At 40.4% G+C, this 24,202-nt stretch overlaps 1 protein-coding gene across 10 annotated transcripts in view; it reads left to right on the top strand.

Moving 5' to 3' along the window:
* The window catches only part of LOC124255617 (protein MTSS 2-like), a 114,262-nt gene that overhangs the window by 57,642 nt on the left and 32,418 nt on the right, over positions 1-24,202 (top strand). For all 10 annotated transcript variants that reach the window (XM_046689509.1, XM_046689508.1, XM_046689507.1 and 7 more), the window contains exons 4-6: positions 13,205-13,289; positions 14,627-14,718; positions 15,365-15,439. In XM_046689509.1, the coding sequence (XP_046545465.1) occupies positions 13,205-13,289; positions 14,627-14,718; positions 15,365-15,439 (252 nt within the window). The remainder of the gene's footprint in view (positions 1-13,204; positions 13,290-14,626; positions 14,719-15,364; positions 15,440-24,202) is intronic.

Raw genomic sequence — 24,202 nt, 5'->3', positions numbered from 1 at the left:
ATAGGAGGGTTTGAAACGAGACGGATGAACTTTTGACCAGATGGAATGCAACTTATTAAAACTGGGTGGATCAATAGAAAATCTGAGGAGACATGTGTTTATGGACATAATTGTTGGAGATAGCATGTCCTGCTCATTGCAAGCAGTGATGGAATTGCAGGTTTTAAAATGCGGCCATTTTGTTTAATTTGATGCATTATTTCAGCAATTGTTTCCTCAGCAGGACCTCGAGGAAGTATTGATGTTGTGAGGTTTAAAAGGATTAGACGTCTTTTATTGTCTGTCTTTGTGGGATATTTGAATCAAGTGGTTGAAATGGTTTCAAATTTGATTTGGCAGTATTGAATATTCAACTGGAGTGAATCCTGCTGTTGAGTGTTGGATGCTGATGAAGGAAGCGAATTAGTCGATGCTAGTGGAACATAATTGTTTTGTTTCTGGAGTGAGAGGAATGGCGAGTTATTGGGCTTTGTCATGGATCCTGATGCATTGGGGACAGTGATAATGCATTTGTTGTGTCAGAGATTTTGGTTTGTTTCTGCACCTGGATGTATTGAGTGAATAGTGCACCATCAAGCATGGTCATTCTGATGGTGTAGAGTGGAGCATGAAGCTTTGTTGTTAAGGCAGTTGTAATCCATGGCCAGTCACTTTGAAGGACTTGATGAATCAGAGAACCCTTATCAGGTATCAAGACTGGGTCACACTGAAGCGAGGGGCGGTGGCCTGATGGGTAAAGCGTTCGCTCGTCACGCCGAAGACCCGGGTTCAATTCCCCACATGGGTACAATGTGTGAAGCTCATTTCTGGTGTCCCCTGCCGTGATATTGCTGGAATATTGCTAAAAGTGGGGTAAAACCAAAGTCACTCACTCCACACTGATCCAAGTGATCACCACAATTGTGATAAGTCTGGATTCACACTAACTGTGAGCTACATACTTACTTGATGACTTTAGTCAACTGACTGAACGTACACGCCTCACATCCTTTTGTGGTACAAGATTGAAAAGGAAATTGCATTGTGAAATGAAACTTGACACAGCCCAGTTTAATTCTTAATGACCATATTAAGATGTGTCAATCCAGCAGACAGGATTCTTTGTCAAGTGGTTGTCAAGGAGGGGGATGAAGTTTCAGTGAGGGGGGAACCATGGTAATGGCATCCTGGATGACCTTGAACTGTTGACTGATACTCTTGATGAGCCATGGAGTCATTAGAAATAGCAATTGATAAAATGTCCTTGGGTCTGATATTATTCTGCTTCTATTAATTTGTATTCACTTGGAAAATGGGATGTGAATGAGCTGTAATTGCTTCTGTAATGATCCATTGGACTCTGTTCAGTCTTAGGTACGGTTGATTATTCCAGCAAGTCATAATATGTTCTATGGTTTTCGTTCTTGTCCAATATTCCACTTCGCCATGCTACCACCCCACCAACCCACTTCACCATCTTGTTACCCCTGCTGCTACCACCACACCACCACACTTCACCATATTGTCATCTCCCTCTGCCATCGCCCCAGTTCACCATCCTGTTGAGGCGGTGGGATGGCCTAGTGGTTAATGCATTCGATCATCACACCGAAGACTATGTTCGATTCCCCACATGGGTACAATTTCTGGTGTCACCCACAGTGATATTGCTGGAATGTTGCTAAAAATGGCATAAAACTAAACTTACACATACTCACTCACTCAGCTAACACTCAGCTTTATCATCCCGCTTCACCATCACACTTCACCGTCTCACTGCTCTCCCCACAACATCACCACCTCACACTGCTCAGTGTATCCCTTCCCAGACTTCCAACATAGGTGAATAAGACGAGAGCACATTACCTGGTTGGTAGGGTTTAGTCATGCCCAGACACTTCATCGCTGCTCATGCTCTCAGAGCTCCAGATAAGATTTAGCTCTTGTGGATACTGTACCCACTGTATTTTTGTGGAGTTGGTATTATGAATGTTGAGTGGGTATTTCAATTTCCGTTACCCACTGCTTTCAAATATATGTGCATATTTCAGTCATTTTACTCACCTAAGTACTAGTATTACGTCATTGAGTAAGTTTACTAAGCAGGTATGTTCTGCCTTATGTCATACAATAATGGAAATGATTTCATGAAAAAATCACTCATCCTATACTGACAGTACAACACTTGTCCTATACTAACAGTACAACTTGACCGCAATCGATGTCTTTTTCATTACACAAGCGATTTTTATAAATATATTCCGTACGGATTTGTTTTAAACTTTTTGTGCATCTAACATTTTAAATGCCTAATTGGTACACAACAATTATTTTTCAATGCGTAATTGGAAATTTTCTATGCATATTTTACCCGGATACGCAGCTTATCTGGGCCTCTGCTCTCAATCACTGTGATCAACATTTGAATGTACATATATTTACAGACGAGGTATACTAGGTATAGCATCACGCCCTCATTAGTCAAGAACGCTCACATTCAGTTATAATTATGATGTCCTTGGTCAAAAGAGCGAGATAAGGTTTCATACAAAAGAGCGAGGGTTCGTATCATGTTTATTCTTTTTCATCTGCGTTATTCATAATGTTCCTATTTCCTGCAGTGTTTTGAAGTGACTTCCGTATCATATTTAAGATGCATGTTGCGCACATTGCCTTTTGACAGGTCTTCTTTTGATGAAGTAAAGTGACTGACAGACCTCTACAATAATCTGCCCTTTCACTTTCACTCCTGTCCTGCTGTGTATTCCATCACTTTGAAACTCATGACAAAATCCCATTACACTGAAAAGGAATCATATTGATTTTGAAAGTTATTGCATTCACTTCATAATTCTGAATTTTGATTGTAGTCTGTCTGGGTTAAATATTGATTTCTCAAGCCAGCATCACTCGCATGCTCCCAAGCCACCAGTTAAAACCCTGTCAGTTGAGATGAAAGGGTGAAGTTATGTTTTTGTTTATGAAGGTTTTGCCAGTTCTCACTTTTCTGCATTTAATTCATGATTAGTTTCTTTAACCTGAAACTGTTCTTTTGAAATTGAAAGTCATTGTAAATGTGCAACCAGTGGTATAAAGGATGTTCATAAACAAAAAACCATGTTCCTTCATAATGCCATCCTTGTCTTCTTGGAGAAGCAGGAGCTGGAACCGAGGCGCATTGTGTCGTGACACAAGACCTGACAAGCCTGGCGTAATTACTTGTGTCAGAAGCAGTGGATTCAGTGCAGTGTTTTATCGGAGGAGATCTGCATTGAGAGCAACATAAGAAGGCCTTGTTGTCTTTGACTTTAGATTAATACAGACGTTGCCGGAAGTGGATGAGCTCAAGGGTGTTATTATGCTTGACGGGACATGTTTGAGTTACATGGCCTTGCCAGCGCTGAAGGGTCCTTCCTGTTTATATTTGTATGAAGTTCGGAACTGGACAGAAATTGAGATGCCAGCTTTTGCTGTGAACATACAGTGCCCCGGGCAGTGTTTGAAGTTGTGGGTACCTAATAGCGAGAGCAATGAATGTCAAGCTTTTGCAATATTGTCGTATGTTCTTGATAAAGGTAGGGATTGTTAAGGACAGGAGTCATGCTGGACTCTGTGTGTGTGTGTGTGTGTGTGTGTGTTCAATTTTTGCTTAGCAAAAACTGATGATGCGTGTGCGTGCGTGCGTGCGTGTGCATGCATGTTTAACTGATGATGTTACTAAGATGAGACTTTCAAGGAGCCTTTGTGATTTGCTGGGCACAGTAGACTTAAGTACCCAGAGATGCAAGTGAGAATTCACTAACTGGATGGTTGTGTGGGAGTGATGTTTCACCTGGCTGATTTTGTCAGACGGCCTGAATAATACAAGTCTGGTTGACTCATATATTTACATCTGGCTGTCATTTGTGCTAACTACACCATAAAACAACATTCAGTCACACATCTGTTAGCAGAGGGTAGTGAAAACTTGTTTGAAATGTTGTTTTTCTGTTCATAAGGCAGCTTTTCTACATGTGCTTTATAATAAAAAGACCCGAGCATTAGTCATTGTTATGCATGTTTGGTAAATTCTCCATATTTCCTTGGTACAGAGAAGATGCAGTCACACTCACGCTCAACAATCCATGTTTTTCCTCATTAATCACCTGCAGGCCAATAGCTTTCACATATCCTATGGAATGCCAGTGCATGTTCAAAATAGTTATGGCATAATCTGTCATCAGAACATGAACAGTCCTGCAGGTTTTGTGCATTCAAACATGGAATTTTCTCAAACATTGTTTCTTCTCAAATTACCTTGGTGCTGAGTTTATCAGGTAAACACATGGCCGTTTTTGCTTCTGGAACCGATTAGCTCCCCATATCTGTTCGGTCTGCCTTGGAACCAGATACAGTCCCACCGTGGCCAGGTTCTGGAATGTGAGATCAGATGGATGAAAGGAAGAATGAATTGCATTTATGTGTGGAAATAGGTCCATGATATATCTGTGAGTTTCTTCCCGCCCACTCCATTACTGAACAGCGGACTCACCTAATGGCCTCATGTATCTATGGATGTAGAAAATCATACACATCTTGTCTTGTTGACGTTGTGAAAAACACCATAGGGATGAAATTTACCAAACATTCATTCTTAATGTGAATGCCATCTGAACAGATAATGTACATAGATGCCTTGTTAGAATATTAAAATCACATATCCCTGCATAATATTATTTTCTAAATTTGGATAAAAGGGGATAATTTATTGTAGCCTTAATGTCACTGAGAGAGAAATTTGTTTTATGACAGAAATACTCAATCTATATCATGATTAATGTCCTGAGTGAGCAAGTATAGCAATATTCCAGCAATATCATGGTGAGGAACACCAGAAATGGGCTTCACACATTGTACCCATGTGAGGAATCGAACCCGGGTCTTTGGCATGACGAGTGAACACTTTAACCACTAGGCTACCCCATAGCCCCGATATATGTCCTGCACCACAAAGTGCATGATGGCGCCCAGTCAGCCATGTTGACTATCAGGACATCCTCATCCATTCAACCCTGTGGCTCAGACTCCCCACAGAGATGGAATAAGTGAATCAGACAGATCATAGAGCAGGAGCTTGAGACAGTCCTTGTTTTACTGGATTGGTATGGATATATTAATCTGCCAGTGCTGACCACATGATCAGACGGCTCTGCAAGGACAAATATGGCCTACGACAAACCTGTCCTTTCCACAGTATTTCTTTTAAATCTTCATGATGAGATAGTCAGTACAATATTATGGAGTCTTGCTGAGTGAGGGAGTTAGTTTTGCGCTTGGTTTGTCAAAATTCGAGTAGTTTGACAACCAGGGTTGAGATTGATCGGTTTCCTACAAAGTATATTGTAACAATGCGAGGAAACCTTTCGACAAGATTGGATATTTTCACCATGTTAACCCCAGTTTCAAGTCGTGGAAAACACAGTTTCTGTGTACATTAGTAATAATACTGGAATCATTTGCAGGTTTGAGTTTATCATGCGTAATGCACCTGGCACCTGCTTTTTAATGGATTCTTTTCATTGATACATTGCACTATCTATTCATATACATCAGTGAATGTTCTAAACATGAACGACAACATCTGCCTGAATAGACAACCACTATAGATCAGCAGCAGCTGAGGAATCGCAGTATCTATCTTTCACGAATTTGCTGACTAATCACTTTAGCTTTGGGCTGTCATCAAAGAAGCTAGGAATAGCTTGGTATCTCCTTGTGGGGCTTTATCAGCCTCTTTGCTTGACCATCAGTATCCGCTGCTTATTCAGCCTTCACCTTGAAAGGGTGAAGGTCAGCGAGTCAGGAAGCAAGTGATACTGATTGGAGTTACATTTAGGTTGGTCAACATTCCTAGTGTTCAACAGTGTTGCCAACTAGAGTTGGAAGTATATCGCCTGACCAGCTAACAAGGTTGTATCCTTGTATCGCTTGCCAGGATCACGCTGGAGAAACATGATAACCGTACTTCTGTAATTACAGGGGTGTCCGTATATGAGACCCTCACTGTCATCAGTCATTGTAGTACATGACCGCTGGGGGTGGGGTGGGGGTGGGGGTTTCGGTTGCTGCACTGTGGGGGAGCCAGATGTAAGTATCCAGGTGTTCATAGCCAGGTGTGGAGGTGTGACAGTCCTGGAACCACATGTCATCTTTTTCAATGGTCATTATCGTCTCCTGTCGTGATATTGCTGAAATAATGCTAAAAGCTGCGTAAATCTGTGATCACTCACTCACTCTCTTTCAGTCTAACTTTCTTCGAGTTAAAACCTTCATAGAGCTTGTTGTTATGGTGCTAACACAAATATAAATGTCAAAGAATGATGAGTCAGATCATAGCACAAACATATTCATAGAACAAGGATGTATTCATGGAATCAAATGTATTCATAGAGCAAGTGTCTGGTGTCTGCTCAGAAAGACGGACAGATATTGACTGATATCCACCCAGGCCATCTTACCGCAATGGCTGTTGCAGGAATATGGCAAAATATCAGAGTAACATCATATTAGCGCCAAAATCGCTCTGTGGAACATGGGCGCTGAGTCTGTGTTGAAATCCAAAACATATTGTTCGCTGATTTTCTTCTGCTGTCAGTTTTGGTGTCTTATCAGCCAGTCAGGTTTTATTGGTGTAGATACCATGTGTGAGTGGGTTTTATCTGCATCGGAAGTGCCATTAATTTCCTTAGATGCTCCTGTTTACAAAGGGAAGGAGGCTGATCTTCAGGAAATGTCTAAAATGACACGCTCATCTTTCCAAAGACCATGTGTATGTTTGTGTAATGTATTGTTGGAGTGGATTCTTTGTGTAGAGTTTGAAGTGATGATACTGGCTGGTTGATGAACATATGCTGGGTGATCTCTCAGTGGAGTATCTAAGGAACATAGGAAAAGACTTAAAAACATACAAGTAGGGTTACACTGCTTTTGACAATATTCCAGCGATATAACAACAATGGACACTAGAAAGGGTATAAATACACAATGCCATTTTAGAAAGTGGTCAAATGTAGCATGTTATATTTTGTATTACACTTTCTCAGTAAAGTACAGATTGTAGTACTTTTGTTAGGTTGTGTCCCATTTGGGATTCGAACCCACACTCTCATAGTCAGACTCCTAATCGATAGCACGCAAAGACAGCCGTCTTACCCACACAGCCACCACATTGTTCTCATTTGAGGGACTGAGCCTCAATGGAAGAAGTCAATGCTTTAACCATTCTGCTACCCTGGACCCCTGCTGTGATAAAATCTGCATCAGGAAACCAACGACTGTCATTGTGTGAATATTGCACATAATTCCCTCACTTGGAATCAGAATAGCCCACCTATATTTTTGCTTGTATGAGCTGGGTAATGGGAATGTAGAAGGTAGTGTCACCTTGCTGATTGTGTGCCATTGCTCATACTATCAACCACTGGTTTGCCTTGTCCAATAATGCCATTTGTCGTACAGCTTGAATATTGCTGACTGCTGAATAAAATATAACCCACAGCTCCTGAATGTGGTTTTGATTTTCAAAAACGTCAATAAATATTCAGTTTTAGAAAATATTCTCTATATTTCTATGACAAAGGTCGACCAATTCAAGTGCAGACAATTCTGTATATGTAGACTGTTGTTGAGTAATGGTGAAGATGCTCCATTTGAAAATGCTTATCGTATCCCAGTTGTGTAAATCGATGCTCATGATGTTGATCATTGGACTGTCTGGTCCAGACGCTATCATATACAGCTATATAGCTGGAATACTGCTGAGTGCGGCGTTAAACAACAAATCAACCAACTAACCATTTAGAAACGAGCAAGTCTATAATGTTGACATAAAGCCGGGGGTTTGTACCTGACCCTACAAACAGGGTCGCCTGGTTGGAACAGGTGTTCGCTGTTACCTGGCATATCTGTGACAAGGGGAGACTACACCTGTCTGTGATCACAAGGAGGTAGATAACTTTGTAACACAGTCACACTGAGAGATGCCTTCTGTGGGGTTCTAACTGGGGTCAGCGATCTCCTCACCTCTATGATGCTTGGTTGTGGTTTAAAATAGCTAAGGCCAGGTGAAATAATAGTTGTTTCCGGACCACTTTAGGTTGTTTTCTTAAATGAAATTATAAGTAATTTGGAGTTTCTTCAGTAAATGTCATTGAAACTTTCATAATATAATAGGGAAGAAATAATTTATTGTCAGGGTCTCCAAGTTGGGGTCATTTGACTTTAATGTTTTTATTGTCCTGTAAAAAAAATATATTCAGATGCATGAAAAAGAAACTAGACTGTCTGCACTTTGGTTTAGGTAACAAATATACTATCCACACAACTAGTTTAAACTTTTCTTTTTAGCTGCATACACTTAAGCGAAAGAGATGAATGTAAATGTTTTATGTTGTTAGGGTTGAACTTTGGCAACTGGTTGGTGGAGTAACCTGTAAACAAATATAGAAATTATTCTTGTAGGGGACATTTAGACGTGATTCTGCTGGTGTTTTTTTAAGAATGTCAGTCTATAGGCTTTAAATAGGCCCGAAGACAAGTAATACCCTTTTATTAGTTTTGTTTGTCTAGAAAATCTGTTGCAATCCATCCATCAAACATGTCTTTTGCTTTAGTTATCTCCCCTTTCTTTTGAAACCTCTAGTTAAGCCGAAGAGAATTACCCCCTATGAAGTGTGCCGTTACCTGTTAACGAGCAGTGGCTTGCCTTTATTGACACTAACCAGGTGTGCATTGATCACCTGTGTACAGACATAAACCAGTAGGTAAATAGATAGGTGTGTTTGATAGCACAGGTAAAAGATACGCTATCGTTGGCTGCGTTTGTTAACGAGGAGACCGGGTGAGCTGCCATTGTGTCTGTATTTGATATTGGTCAGGCGGAGGTCGAAGGTCAGCTGCTCAGACATTCATGATGTCTCGGGTGTTTGTACTGTTCTGTAGGGCAGTCACTGTTTGGTGATAGTGTTGCCCTCACATAGGTGGTTGTGGCTTCAAATGTATCATGTGACAAGAATGGTGGTGACAGGCGTGGATTTGTTAGATTTGCAGGATTTAAAATAAATTACAGTTGGTATGCAGATAGCTGGTATATGAAGAATGGAACTCTTGATTCTACAATTAACTTTGAAAGGTTCTATGTGTTTCGAACCAATATACCATGATGGACCTGATTAGTCTGTCAGGTTGATCCCAAGACTTATCCCAAGACTTATTCCGAGACTTACCCCCTAATCTCCCAAGCAGGTCTGCAATACCTTAGCAGGATAGGTTTCTTCAATTTTCTGAAAAGATTCTCTGGGCTTCTTTCAAATAGCTGTATTAAATAACACTTTATTTCATGAAGTCTTTATATGTTTTCATTATGGAGGCTTGACCAGATTTACCCGGTAATCATCCTTGTCCTGGCAACATTATACAAAAGCACCTGGTTCAGCTCACAGTGCAGAGTTACTTCCCTTGGGCCAGAAACTTGTTATCGAGGGTTTGAATCCTAGGTTGGCCTGATGATGATTTTGGGTTTGTTAGCACCATACCCTAGATCATGAGTTTCACTTGAGTGGTAAATATCACTCACTCACTCACTCACTCACTCACTCGACCCATGAAGATCCAGGTTAGAATTGATCTTCAGTAACCCATGATCTCACACTCACTCACACACTCACTTCATTGTGGACCGCCTCCGTGGTGTAGTGGTTAGAGCGTCCGCCCGGAAAGCGGAAGGTCGCGGGGTTCGATCCTCGACCGCGTCATACCAAAAGACGTTAAAGTATGGTACTTGTTGGTCCCTGCCTGGCGCTCGGCATTAATAGGTACAACAAGGACTGGTCGGCTCAGAGTCAGTATAATGTGTCTGAGTGGGGTATTCCTGCTTCACTGTGGCATGGTATCTCAGTGGGCTAGCACTATAAAACCAGCTTCAGTCTGGGCAAGTACCAGCAGCCGCACATACACATACACACACACACACACATGCACGTCGTCATATGAGATACATATTCTCATATGAGATAAATATTCTCACCTCACCTCACTTCATTGTGTGTCATTGTACATTGATTACGTAGGATCTGCATTTATCTGGTTTGTTTGGTCCAAATTCCAAGTTTTAAGAGTACAGCATGAAAAGAAAAGTAAACACAGCTGTTAAACCACAACCCTGTTTTCTTCTTGTCTTCCTTCATAAGCATGTACTGATAATCAAACAAATGATAAAATGATGCAATTACACAGTTTATGTCTTGTGTACAAACTCTCCACAAATACCACGTCCAGTCTGGCAGCACAAATGAACTCAGATTCCCAAGAACATGCAAATCTTTGGTCCAATGAGCAGATTCTATCTACAACTGTTTGTTCATTGTCTGTGATTTGGACTCATTCTACATAAACTGTGTAGAATTGCACACCTACTCCAGGTAATGTTCAGAACACCCATAATAAACCATGTACCTCGAGACAAGTGCTCAAAGCTATCAGCTAGACGATCTAAACGAGAACATGCTCACCACATTCTTTAGCCTGGGTTTACCTACTAAAATACATTTGACAATCAGGAACAAGGGACAAGAAGTAGATGTAATTTAACACCCATTTCACACTTAACTGCTCATTGGGACCAAATGTTTTGCAGCTTATTGTAGTTAGTTGTGAGGGGAATGTAATGTAGATCTCTGCTGTTCACAAACCTTGAAGGTTGGAAAGAGGCCTCATGTCCGGTGCAAGCAGGGCTGTAGAAATATATTCTGTGTAGTTTATAACAGCATGGTAATGTATCTGCTAATGTGACTGGAATATGTGGAAGTTTCACCTGAGTTGTTCCAACACTGTGCAACAGATGGTGAAAGGCCGAAAAAGAAAATTAATAAATTCTTGTTTCCCTGCAGATCCGTTCCGAAAAAAGCCCTTCCATTGCTCTCTTATTTCTTTAGTTGCACCATAGCTTTGATTTTATTTGCCTAGTGAAAAATTTGTCATGGCACACTATAGATAGGCATGTTATGATCTTTAGAACGGCGAAATTTAATTGTCATCTGAAGGTAATAATTGAAGGCTGGTTCCAATTGCGTACTGCCAATGTCTTTTGAATAGAACGTCAGCCCAAAGATCCTGATTTTTTAAAGATACTTTTTGTTACCTTGCCTTAAGGATGTCATGACACATAAGTTTCATGAATCGATACGTATCACAATACCCATGTCACGATTCGATACGTATCATGATACCTATTTTCGCTGCATTATTGCGTAAATTTAGTTACATTTTGAACATTGATATGTCATAATTTATTATTGTCCATTAAAAGATCACCCTTTTTGATTCTCAGAGATTAAAAAGTTCTAATTTCCCGTCTTTGTGCATGAAAAATAATCATTTATAACTCTCATAACATCAAAAAACATGATACAATTGCAAAATGTAAACAATACCTAAACATATTTAAACCGATACTTTCAAAACTAAATATCGATACAGTTTTGAATGAATGAAAAAGTATCGCTGTATTGTGGCATCCCTACCTTGCCTTGCATTCAGCATCACGGCATCAACAATGATTCATTGGTTTATGTCAGTATCGTTTGTATCAATGTTAAACTGCACCATGGTATCTCAGTTGTTAGCACTGTAAAACTGGTAGAAGTTGAGACAATGCAGCGTTTCGTGACATGTTACCTCACCTCATTGCTATTACTGCTTAATCCAAAAGGGGGATAGTGGGTAGCCTAGTGGTAAAAGCATTCGCTCAGCATACCGAAGACCTAGGTTCCTTTCACTACATGGGTACAATACGTGAAGCCCATTTCTAGTGTCCCCCACCTTGAGGTGAGGTGAGGTGAGGTGAAATTGGGTTTTACGTCGTACTTGAGAATATTTCGCTCATATGACGACGTGCATGCGTGTGTATGTGTAGACTTTAGTTGGTTTCATGGTGCTAGCCTACTGAGATACCGTGAAGCATGAATACCCCACTCAGACACATACTGACTCCGAGCCGACCAGTCCTTGTTGTACCCATTAATGCCGAGCGCCAGGCAGGGACCAACAGGTACCATATTTTAACGTCTTTTGGTATGACGCGGTCAGGGATCGAACCCGCAACCTTCCGCTCTCCGGGCGGACGCTCTAACCACTACACCACGGAGGCGGTCCCCCCCCCCCACCTTGATATTGCTGAACTTACTCACTCACTGCAATACATGAATAAGTATACTCATGAGTATAAACTGGTAGTTACAGAGCTGGGTCCGGTGAAACTGGGAAGTCATGGTGGTGTATTCTGGTCAGGTATCCCTTCGATCTTCCAGGCTTGTGTTGTCAGTTGGTGGTTTCCGGAAGGGCATTTGAAGGAAGCATTTCTCAACTAATGTTGATAGTGTATTAATTAGATGGACATACAGATGTATTCATGAGGTCTTTGACTCAACTGAAATTGAATTCTGTTTGTTTCTGGGTTATGTAAGATAGTGGCCCGTTTGTCCAACCATTGATCTGTGGAATACAGACATGATGTGAAGGGTCCCTGCCGATGGTCTATTCTATTGATGAAATGTGTGCAGCAATGGTCTGTTTCCTGACAAAATAAATCAACAATCCGCTGATGAAATAACTGTTGTTTTCAGCCTTTGGTGTGTAATTCCCTTGGATTGTGTAAATGTTGTTATTCAATCAGTTGATACTGTGATAGTAAATAGTGTTTGCTGACAACTGCTGTTATGGACAATTGTGGTGGGGTAGCCTAGTGGTTAAAGTGTTCACTTGTCACGCCGAAGCCCCGGGTTCAATTCCCAGCACGAGTACAATGTGTGAAGCCCATTTCTGGTGTCCCTCTGCTGTGATATTACTGGAGTATTGCTAAAAGCGGCGTAAAACTAAACTCATTTAAAAAACTGCAACTGTTTGTTACAAATGGTTTGACACATAAATTTAAGCACTGATACGTCTTTGAAACAGTATGCCCCTACAAGATCTATGTGCCAGGGGCCTGTGGGCAGGAGTTTGAACCCTGAACTGGAATCTCCATATGCATTCTATTGACAAACCTGTGATTGTTTCTACCAGATTCAGTGATTCCACAATAGGAACTGACAGCCTTTTGAATGGTCAAAGCAGCATGTTTGTATATTCTTGTCACTGAGCAAGTATTTTAATCATTCCTATTTACTAATGATTATTCTTTGTTTTGCAGGAGCAACCAAGGAGATTGGATCAGCTCTGACCCGACTGTGCATGAGACACAGAAGTATAGAAAGCAAACTCAAGTCATTCACAGGGTAAGCGTGCTGCTTCAGCATTGACGGAGACGTTAAAGATTTTAGGGAGTCTTGGGAGGATCCAGTGCAGTAAAGTGCGCTGACACAGTCACTGGTCAGCTTGACCTGAAATAACCCATTGCCCGACGCCTGAGTCCAGTGTTTTTTTTCTGTCGGGCAAGCAAATTTGGATATGACACTGTACCGGTGTCCAGTTGACTTTCCAATATTAATTATGTTGTTTATTTAAAAAATCAACAAGAAAACAGCCGGTATAGTGGAAAATTATCAGGGCAAGTGATTTTACATGTGCCACTGTTCCGGAGTACACTAGCAATTTTAAAGTTATTTCCACCCCTGGATAGTGGTTACAACATACATAGATTTCATGTCTTCTCCCAGATCTCGCCATACTGCATCAGGTCTGAAGTGACCTGTCGACAAATGATTACCTTGTGTTGTCCATTCGTGAGTCGTGTTTAAGGAGGGAGTAGGAGAAAATGAATGAATTAATTTCCAATTGAGGGAAGGGTGGGGTTGGCAAGGAAAGTGAGTTTTGGTGAGCAGGTGGTTTGATTGGTGGATGAGTGAGTAAATGTTCAATGCAGTGATATAACTGGAACACTGTTCAGTTAGTAATAGGGGTGGGTATTGCAGAGAATTTTCATATTGCGATATATTGCCAGAAGTTAATGCTTGATTTATAAAGCAAAAACACAACAAAATCACTATGCTTGATTAAGCTTTAATATAAACTTTTGATTTACTTTACCATTGCATATTTTACATACCGCGTTCCTCTTATCAATAGTTCCATCTACCGTGAACTTTTTCAACCCCAAATGCTGGCATACTGATGCCTTTGCCCTAGTATTGACACCACAATAAATTGTTCGTTGTTGGGGGTCGCCATTTTACAACAAACGCATGACTTCCGATATGAAAAACGGAAATATCCGAAGATTTCCAAGTGTTACAAAGTTTTCAGAATGCATGTTAAAATATCTGTTTTCGATCAACGTTTCGCAATACGTATTGTTTTCATATCTGAACCGGTATATACTGGTAAACTGGTTATATTGCGCAGCCCAAGTTAGTAAGCTTCATTAATGTCAATCACTCACACATTCTTTTACTCACAATGTTATGATTATAGTCAGGATGAGACTGAAGCAAAGGAAAAGGTGTGTGGACAGTTAGAGTTTGTTGTTTGATTAATATCCCAGTCAGCCATATGCCAGCAATACGACAGTGACGCAACATCGTGATAACGTAAATATCACACGTGTTAGTATATGAGAGTTTATTTAGTTTACTCTTACTGGACATTGCATAATCCTGTATGTATGCCCCTACAGATGCATGCTGGATACCTTGGTCGCACCGATTCAGGACAAGCTGGAGGAATGGAAGAAGGTCGTAGCTCAACTGGATAAGGATCATGCTAAGGGTAGGTAACTCTTGTTTGTCATGCCAATGAGTTTTTTTCCTTTACAATACGTGGCTTACCTGGATTCTACCCGTGAAGGTCCGGGTTAGAATATTGGCCTTCAGTAACCCGTGCCTGTCGTAAGAGGCGACTAATGGGATCGGGTGGTCAGACTAGCTGACTTGGTTGACACATGTCATTGGTTCCCAATTGCACAGATCTATGCTCATGTTGTTGATCACTGGATTGTCTGGTTCAGACTCGATTATTTACAGACCGCCGCCATATAGCTGGAATATTGCTGTGTGTGGCGTAAAACACTCACTCACTTACTTGGATTCCTGGTCTTCTAGAAGTGACGTATGATGTTACGTTTGGTTCTCACTGAGCTAAAGCAAGAAGGATGATGTCAATGTTTAGTTGTTGTTACGCTAAAACAAGAAGGATGATGTAAATGTTTCGATGTTGTTAGCTAGAATAAGCTGGATGATTTTAATGTTTAGTTATTATTAAACTGAAGTATGATTGATGATGTCAATGTTTCGATGTTGTTAGCTAGAATAAGCTGGATGATTTTAATGTTTAGTTATTAAACTGAAGTATGAAGGATGATGTCAATGTTTTGATGTTGTTAGCTAGAATAAGCTGGATGGTGCTTGTGTTTCAGAATATAAGAAAGCCAGACAAGAAATAAAGAAAGCAGCTTCAGACACAGTCAGATTACAGAAGAAAGTGAAGAAAGGTAAGTTTAGCTTGGATGGAATAAAACGAACGAAACATTTTTTACCACACTCATAATATATATATGTCCTCAGCCCAATCCAAGGCTGCCATCATACAGCTTGAATATTGCAATGCCATGACACAAACCACCTGACAGAAACTCTGAGGATATGTCCTTAAGCTCACCCGTCTAGATGAGTTGTTTTCCCTCTCTCCCTCTGTGTACCTTTCAGTGTCTTCTGTAACCATTCCTTGTTATTCCTCTTCACAACCAATAAGTAAAACATGCTATTTCTGAATATGTCCACTGGCATGGACCACAAAAGTGATAAGAAGAATTTATTGAATAGAGAGTCCAAATATTGACGCTCTGGAATGGAATTGCTCCCTAACCACAAGATCCATGGAAAGTGTCGGTACAGCTTCAATTAAGGTGGCAGCCATATTGACTTTCCAACACAGGATTACAGGGTTAACAGCTTGGATATCATTTAGAAGAGAAGGCTGGAATAGCAGAGTATTTACTCTCTACTAACAGACAGTATCCCAGTCCAGCTTTAACTGGCTTCATGTGTGTGGTAAGGGCTTGAAATGCTGTGATCTGCTACACTTGGCTGTTAATTCCTTCTCAGGCCCAGACCAGATCAGGGAACAGATTCTGGAGAGTTTTGTTTGGCAGAGTTCGTGACCTTGCAGGGTTCGACTTTAGAACTCTCACGAAATCTATATTTAGTTTTAAGGCATGATGGCTCACTCGGCTGGTGTGCTGTTATCTGCAGTGCAGAGTTATGTCCCTTATTCATGCCAGGATCTGCTGGTTGTGGACTTGAATGTTCAGTTCACCCTGTTACAATCGATGGACTGTCAGGAACAAAGCTGTAAATGTCTTTTAGGAACTTTGGTTCAATTCTTCTCCAATATTTATGGATATTGTTTGCAAACATTGTTATGCAAAGTTATTCAGACATTCAAGAAAGAAAATTGGATGCTCTATATTTCATGAACAGAAATTGTTCATTTTGTTCAGTTAGAACATGTTTGTTGACCTAACTGATCACTTGTCTGTCAATGACAACACACAATGGCACTGAGATAATGCTGAAATCAGCCTTAGAACAAACTCACTCGTGGAACTTAAAAAGGGAATGGTCTAATTCCATCATGATGATGGTATGCAGACACTGAACTGACATAGCCTACTAAATTCTGAAAACTATTTCATTAATTTCTATATTTTTATAGGGCCGGTGGGATAGCCCATGCTTAAAGTTTTTGCTTGTCATGCCAAAGACCAGGGTTCGGTTCCCCACATGAGCCCGTTTCTGACGTCCCCGCCATGATATTGCTGAAATATTGCTAAAAGCGGCATAAAACTAAGCTCACTCACTATATTTTTATAGTAAGATTTAACTGGTGTTAAAACAGAGTTAAGACTAATGTAGTTCCGTGTTAAAGCATGAGAAATATGACTGTCGGTTGTCTTGGTTAAAGCAATCTATATCTATGTTAAAGTATGGCGGATACCATTAGTTCGTTAACCACAGCATGAGCAACAACGTAAATACCGGTTTAAACTTTATCTTACCTTCATATCAGAATGTTGACATCTTATTGGTTTATACAATCTTGATAAAATAGTGCCCGAGAGGGAAATACATTTCTGAGTGGGTGAATAAATTCCTTTATTCCCTCCCACAAAGAAAACACCTTGCACATGGATTCCTAAGGAGAATAAATCTGATATACCCTACAAGGAAGGAAAACCATATGTTTTGAAGTCACTTGACACTTTACAAGTAACATAACCTCAAACAGCTTCTATCAAATTTTAATTTGTTTTAATTCTTTTACAGTGTCAGATTTAAACATGTCGGCAAGATCAATTGTTGTGAGTATCATGAGGATGTATGTATTTTTATGTGTCCTGCGTTTGGTTTTATACAGCTTACCTTGGCTCGTATAAAACCTGACGGGACTCATGAAACTACATAGAGCTCTCATGATGCTGTTAGAACTCGTACAACTTATATTAAGAGCTCACTTCCAGGATTAATGATGCTTGAGATGTATGAGGTGTTTAGTTTCGTGAACACTTTGTGGAGAAATCCAATTTCCCATTGTTTATATGATGTGAGAAGGTCGCTAAAAGGGAACATGCTGAATGAATAAACACCCTGCACCTTGCCTCGAGACTCCGTGATTAGTCTGCGGCCATTCATTCTCAGCCGAATCTGCACAGAGGAGATTGGAATAAAACCATCAGTCCTTGTGATGTTTTATCATGACGTTGTTTTTAAGAATTCTTTATAAATTTCACTTAAATTAAAATTTAAAATGTGAATTTGAATTTATTTTTTTATGAATGAAGTATTTGTAAAGTTGGAATTTATTTTGGGACAGAAGAGGTTTTCTTTATAATTGTCTGTTTATTTCTTTTGTGTGGTCTGATCATGAAGATATGACAGGTTAGAGCAGATTATAATAGATTTGGAACTTATCCTGTGGATGTGTTCTGTGTTCAGCTGATTAAAACCAGTGAAGGAAGCATTATTAGAACACCACAACACGAGAAAAGGACCTTGGACAACAGGATTCCTTCTGTGTTTAGGGTGGTAAGGTAGCCAAGTGGTTAAAGCATTTGCTCGTCACGCCAAAGCCCGGGTTTGAATCTCCACATAGATATAATGTATGGAGACCATTTCTTGGTCCCATGCAGTGATATTGCTGGAATATTGCTAAAAGCAGCGTCAACCCAACTCACTCACCCAATTGCTTTTAGATACATGATACAGGTTGTTATTATCCCCCGCAACGCGTTTTGCGGGGGGTATTAAAATGGACTCCGTCCGCCTGTCCGTCCGTTTGTCCAACCGTCCATCCGTGCACATTTGTCTTTTCTGGAGCAGAACTCTAAAAGCATTCAATATTTCTTCACCAAACTTGGCACATACATTGATCTGGTGGTGTACTGGTGCCTTTTGGCAGTTTTGGAATTCTGAATACAATGTTTTTGGCGTTTCCATGGCAACAAGTTCGACTTAGACTGAAATTGGTGGTAGTGCTCTTTTCCGGAGCAGAACTCTAAAAGCATTCAATATTTCTTCACCAAACTTGGCACATACATTGATCTGGTGGTGTACTGGTGCCTTTTGGCAGTTTTGGAATTCTGAATACAATGTTTTTGGCATTTCCATGGCAACAAGTTCGACTTAGACTGAAATTGGTGGTAGTGCTCTTTTCCGGAGCAGAACTCTAAAAGCATTCAATATTTCTTCACCAAACTTGGCACATACATTGATCTGGTGGTGTACTGGTGCCTTTTGGTAGTTTTGGAATTCTGAATAAAATATTTTTGGCGTTTCCATGGCAACAAGTTCGACTTAGACTGAAATTGATGGTAGTGCTCTTTTCCGGAGCAGAACTCTAAAACCGTTCACTATTTCTTCACCAAACTTGGCACATAGATTGGTCTGGTTGTGTACTGGTGCCTTTTGGTAGTTTTGGAATTCTGAATAAAATATTTTTGGCCTTTCCATGGCGTCAACTGAGACTGAAATTGGTGATAGTGCACCTTTCAATGCTCTCCTTCCACTTTTCTATATACACACCTAAATATTTGACATAATCATAACTCGTAGACATAATCATGAAGAGTATTTTGCCATTGCGGGGGATATTGATGACTTTGTCTTCTTGTTTCATGTTATAACTTGGCATTCCCATCTGTGTAATGTTGTGACAGGCAGCTGAAGACATCAGATAACATGTCTGCAGGGTATGATCAGGAGAAGCGAAAGAGCTCTTAGTGCATGGTTGACAGAAATGCTGTATGGAGGGAGATGTCTCTTGTCGCATACCCAGCTTGTTGATATCTTGTTGCAGAAGTGTACCTGTTGGGAGCTACTATTTCAAGTTCTTTTCAATATGGGTATGGGTGTAGCAGACTGTAATCCTAGTCATAGGTCTGAAACCAGTGGCAAGATTTCTTTCAGTCCAGTGACGTCTGCTGATACTATGATACTAATCCTGTGTCTGATCCGGGGGTTGTGGTTTAGACTAGGTCCTCGGCAACCTAACATGATTGCTACAGGCATAGAGTGGTTAGACTGAGTTGATTACATGTGTTCAGATTGTTGCTTGCTGCATCATACTCGGGGCGGTGGGGTAGCCTAGTGGTTAAAGCGTTGCCTCGTCACGCCGAAAACCCGGGGTCGAATCCCCACATGGGTACAATGTGTGAAGCCCATTTCTGGTGTCCCCCGCCGTGATGTTGCTGGAATATTGATAAAGGCGGCGTAAAACCAAACTCAGTCAGTCAGTACATCATACCCATGAAGCTCCTGTCTTCAGCAACCCATGCTTGTTGTAAAAGGCGACAACAAACCAACCAACCAAGCGTACTACATCGATCATTGGTCGATGATCTGACTTGATGCCTAATGACCACTCGATTAGTGCTGATTGTGGCTTTGAACAAACCAACAAATCTATGTCAGTGTGTATCAAACTGAAATCTCCTGAAAATAATTCGAAGTTCCATAATTGGGCTAGTAGTCTCAAAAGTCCCTGGTAGTAGTCTCAAAAGTCCCTAATCTTCCAAGCTTGCATAACACACTGGTCAATGCTCTAGTGACAGATAGAAGGTCAAGTCAGTGCACATTCCTCAGAAACCAGCACACACTGCCTACAGTTCATGGGCAACACAACTATCTCTCACTAAAATCTTAGCAGTGGAGGACTCCATTGTCCTTTACATAAAGCCTCTGACCTGAGAGTGGAGGAATTGTGGTTTGATGATATCAAAAGACATTAAATATGGCACTTGTTGTTACCCTGACTGATGCAGGGGAAGTGACAAGGACTGGTGGGCTTGGAGTCTGTATACTTGAGTGGGGCATCCATGATCAACTACAGCATGGTATCTCACTGTGCTAGCGTAATAAATCTGGCATCAGTCCAGATTAGTTCAACCAGACACACAGGCATGCAAATGACATTATTGTGAATGTGACGTTGAACCCAATGTCACCTCTACAGTGTGATAACCATGCATAACTCCAGTACCAGGTTACATTTGAGCACTCGTGACAGACTGGTGGTAGATGTGTCGTGATTTCCAGGCTGGTGGCTCCATTGTGGTTTGGTTTCCTCACTGTGTGTCCCATTGTAGCGTGACTGTGGACATCAGTGACAAATGACAGTCAGTAGAAGTACACGAAAGTACTTTGACATCCCCCACATGGGGACTATGTGTGAAACCCATTTCTGGTGTCCCCCTGCCATGATATTGCTGGAATATTGCAAAAAGTGGCGTAAAACTCACTCACTCACTCACTCACTCACTCACTCACTCACTCACTCACTCACTCACTCACTCACTCACTCACTCTCACTCACTCACTCACTCACTCACTCACTCACTCACTCACTCACTCACTCACTCACTCACTCACTCACTCACTCACTCACTCACTTTGACATCCTTCCGTATTTGTCTGTGGAAGTCCCGAATGTACTCGAATGAATATGTACACACCTGATACATAATCTGTTTCAGAGCATCTACGAACAGTTAATTGAAATACAAATTCAAAACTAAATGTGAAAAAGGAAAAGAAAATATAGTTCTCCTTGTTTAGACACTTAAATAAACGAGCAGTTTTTTAAAAGTGGCATTGTGTGACTTCTTGCTGGGGCGACTTGTTTCCGCAACTTCCAATTAGCGGAGATGACTAATTAGTGGTTTGTGCCTGTGAACGGAAAGTGAACACTTCTCTCGTACCGCAGGCATTCCTTAATGTATTTCCCTTAAACTTCCCTTGGCCTTCGCTTAAATATACATACATATAGGTTTCAGATGTTCTCAAAATATTGCAAGGATTCATGTTGAAGTGATAATTAAAGATATAACTTGAAATCAATTTTCATATTCAGAGCTCTGGTAATAACAGTGTTAAATTGCAGAGCTCTTTAAATAACAATGTTGAACAGCAGAACACTGTAAAAAACAATGTGGAACAGCAAAGCCTTGTAGATATCAATGTGGAACAACGGAGCACTGTTATTTTCTATTTTGATCAGCCAAATACTGAATAATAATATGGAATAACAAAGCATGATAAAGAACAATATGGAATGCCAAAGCACTGTAGTTAATGATGTAGAACAGCATGGCACTAACTACCAATCCTGCACAGCATAGCGCTGATCATTAAGCAAGGGCACATGTCATTTATAGATAATAATCAGGCAGGACATCAAATGTTGAAGTATTATGTGTTCCCACTGATGAGTGTTGATAGCCTATGTCTAGAGATGTGTTGTGGTTAATTACACCGACTAATGAATGAAACTGACGCTGTAATTACTAGGGCTGCGCAATATAACCGGTTCAGACATGAAAACGATACGTATTGCGATATGTTGATCAAAAACCGGTATTTTCACATGCATTCGGAAAACTTCGTAACACTCGGAAATCTTCGGATATTTCCGTTTTTCACACAGGAAGTCTTGCGTTTGTTGTAAAATCTCGACCCCAACAACGAACAATATTTATTGTGGTGCCAAATACTAGGGCAAAGCTTCAGTATGGCAGCATTTTGGGTTGAAAAAGTTCACGTTAGATGGAACTATTGATAAGAGGAACGCGGTATGTAAAATATGCAATGGTAAAGTAAATTAACAGTTTTTATTAAAGCTTAATCAAGCGTAGTGATTTTGTTGTGTTTTTGCTTTATAAATCAAGCATTAACTTCTTGCAATATATTGCAATACATATCGCAATATATGCTTTCGCATCGCAATATATCGCAATATGAAAATTCTCTGCAATACCCACCCCTAGTAATTACTGACAGATGCAAGGTGTGACGTCTCAATCATAGTTACCATTGCTATATGGCTGAAATAATGTCCATTTGATGTTCATCATTATTTTAACCCATGGTAACCAGTGCCAGTCTGTTTGTGATTAAAGCTACTGACAGTCATATTCGTTGGAACTGTAACTTATCTTTCCAGACACTGTTCTCACAGACCCAATCACTCCATACCCTGTTGCAATTAAACAAAGCAATCTTGGTGTGTTGAAGATCATGACTACCATACTCTTTACACTGATTTAAGATAGTTGTAGCACTAGTGGGCTTATCTTTTCAAACACTTTCTCTTTATACACCCCTCTCTTCAGATCATGTCTTTCATAAAACCTGTCTCTCAAGATGATGTGTTTCCAGATATTTTTCAAGACCCACAGTCTAGAATCTCAAAATACTGAGAAAAAATATGATGAAGTTTTGGGTTTTTAATGTTGTGTGTTTCCTTTTCTTATGTGATGAATTGATTGATAATATTTACTGCTGATGCATAGGCTCCAAAAGATGAGTCATTGCTATAAGATCCATGGGTTCTGTTACGTCTGCTGCGCCTTGAATAACCCCAGCCTGTGACGTCTGCTTGCCACTCTGCAATATGAAACCTTGTTTTAAACAAGCAGTCTTGCAATGAGGCATCCTGCTGTTGCTTGTTGCTGGAGAAAACTAATTGTGAGGGATTTGTCTGAGGAACTGACCACAATTTCCCCAATGGGTCATGGAAAGGTTGTCTAACAACAGGTGACTGAGAATGATGAGAATGTGTACGTGGGAAATTTTTGAAAATCGAACTCAGTATTGTCCAGTTATAATTCAGCTGTCATTGAGCTCAGGACATGTATTATACTGATCAGGATAGAGATTATCAAATCCTGACCTCAGCTTGAATGAAAGCAATCCTGTAATCAATAATAATCAATCATTATATTGGTGTGATTCTGGTTGACGAAAAGATGAATTGTTATACATGAATTGATTGAGTATACAGATGAAAACAGTATCTTAGACTTTGTAATATTGGTATTACAAGTATTATAAATTACACTCTCATTTTAACATCCTACTGTTTCAAAGTAGTAAGACATACTACACTTTTCACAACTACCCTTCGAATTATACCATTTCTACATGTATTTGCATTCATTAGCAACAGCAGAATTGTACATCTCTGGCAGACCTATCCTCCAATGCTGGTTGATAAACTGGAGGCCATAGGTTGGTTCAACAGTGTTGGGGAAAAAATTGCTGGTCAGCAAAAAATGGTCAGCTTTTCAGTGAACCCCTCCAGATTTTTGTTCCGTTTTGATTATTGATTATCAGTGGATGCTGTGGGGTACGTACAGTTATAAATACATAATATTCCTTTGTATTCCATCAATGGATACGACTGAGTTCATTCTCTTATAAATATTTAATATATCTTGTATTCAAACAATCTCTTTGGACCAGCTCTTCCTGAGGTCTAGAATGAGGGACATATTTATTGATTAGACACCATTATGTAAATGAAGCACCCCGCGATGGCTATTTGCTGACATGCCTCATAAAGGGTTAATTGGTTGTGTCTAGGAGATAGCCTGGTTAACCCTAACTACATTAGCTGATTAGAGCAGCACTCTAGTGGTGCTGATTGATAATGCAGTGGCTATTTCCATGTTGGGCATGATGTGGAGATGCTCGTGTTCTAAGCATATCCTCACCCATGGGGAATGTGAATAAATCCACTTGAGTAGCCGTGGCGTGAAAATAGACAGAGTTTTAGCTATTAATTACTGAATGGCCTGGTGTGTGTTGCTTCGTGATGCAGGGACTGCCTCGGATGCTGCTTCATCAGTTACTTTTCTTTCCCAGAAGTGATAGTGTTGTCATCCTGCAAGGAAAATCCACAGCCCGACATGTGATCTGTA

This window comes from Haliotis rubra, unplaced genomic scaffold (assembly GCF_003918875.1).
Source record: "Haliotis rubra isolate DU_JTF1 unplaced genomic scaffold, ASM391887v1 Scf603, whole genome shotgun sequence".
Lineage (NCBI taxonomy): Eukaryota > Metazoa > Mollusca > Gastropoda > Lepetellida > Haliotidae > Haliotis > Haliotis rubra.
Note: the sequence above shows the minus strand (reverse complement) of the source record. Positions and strands in the feature narration are given on the sequence as shown.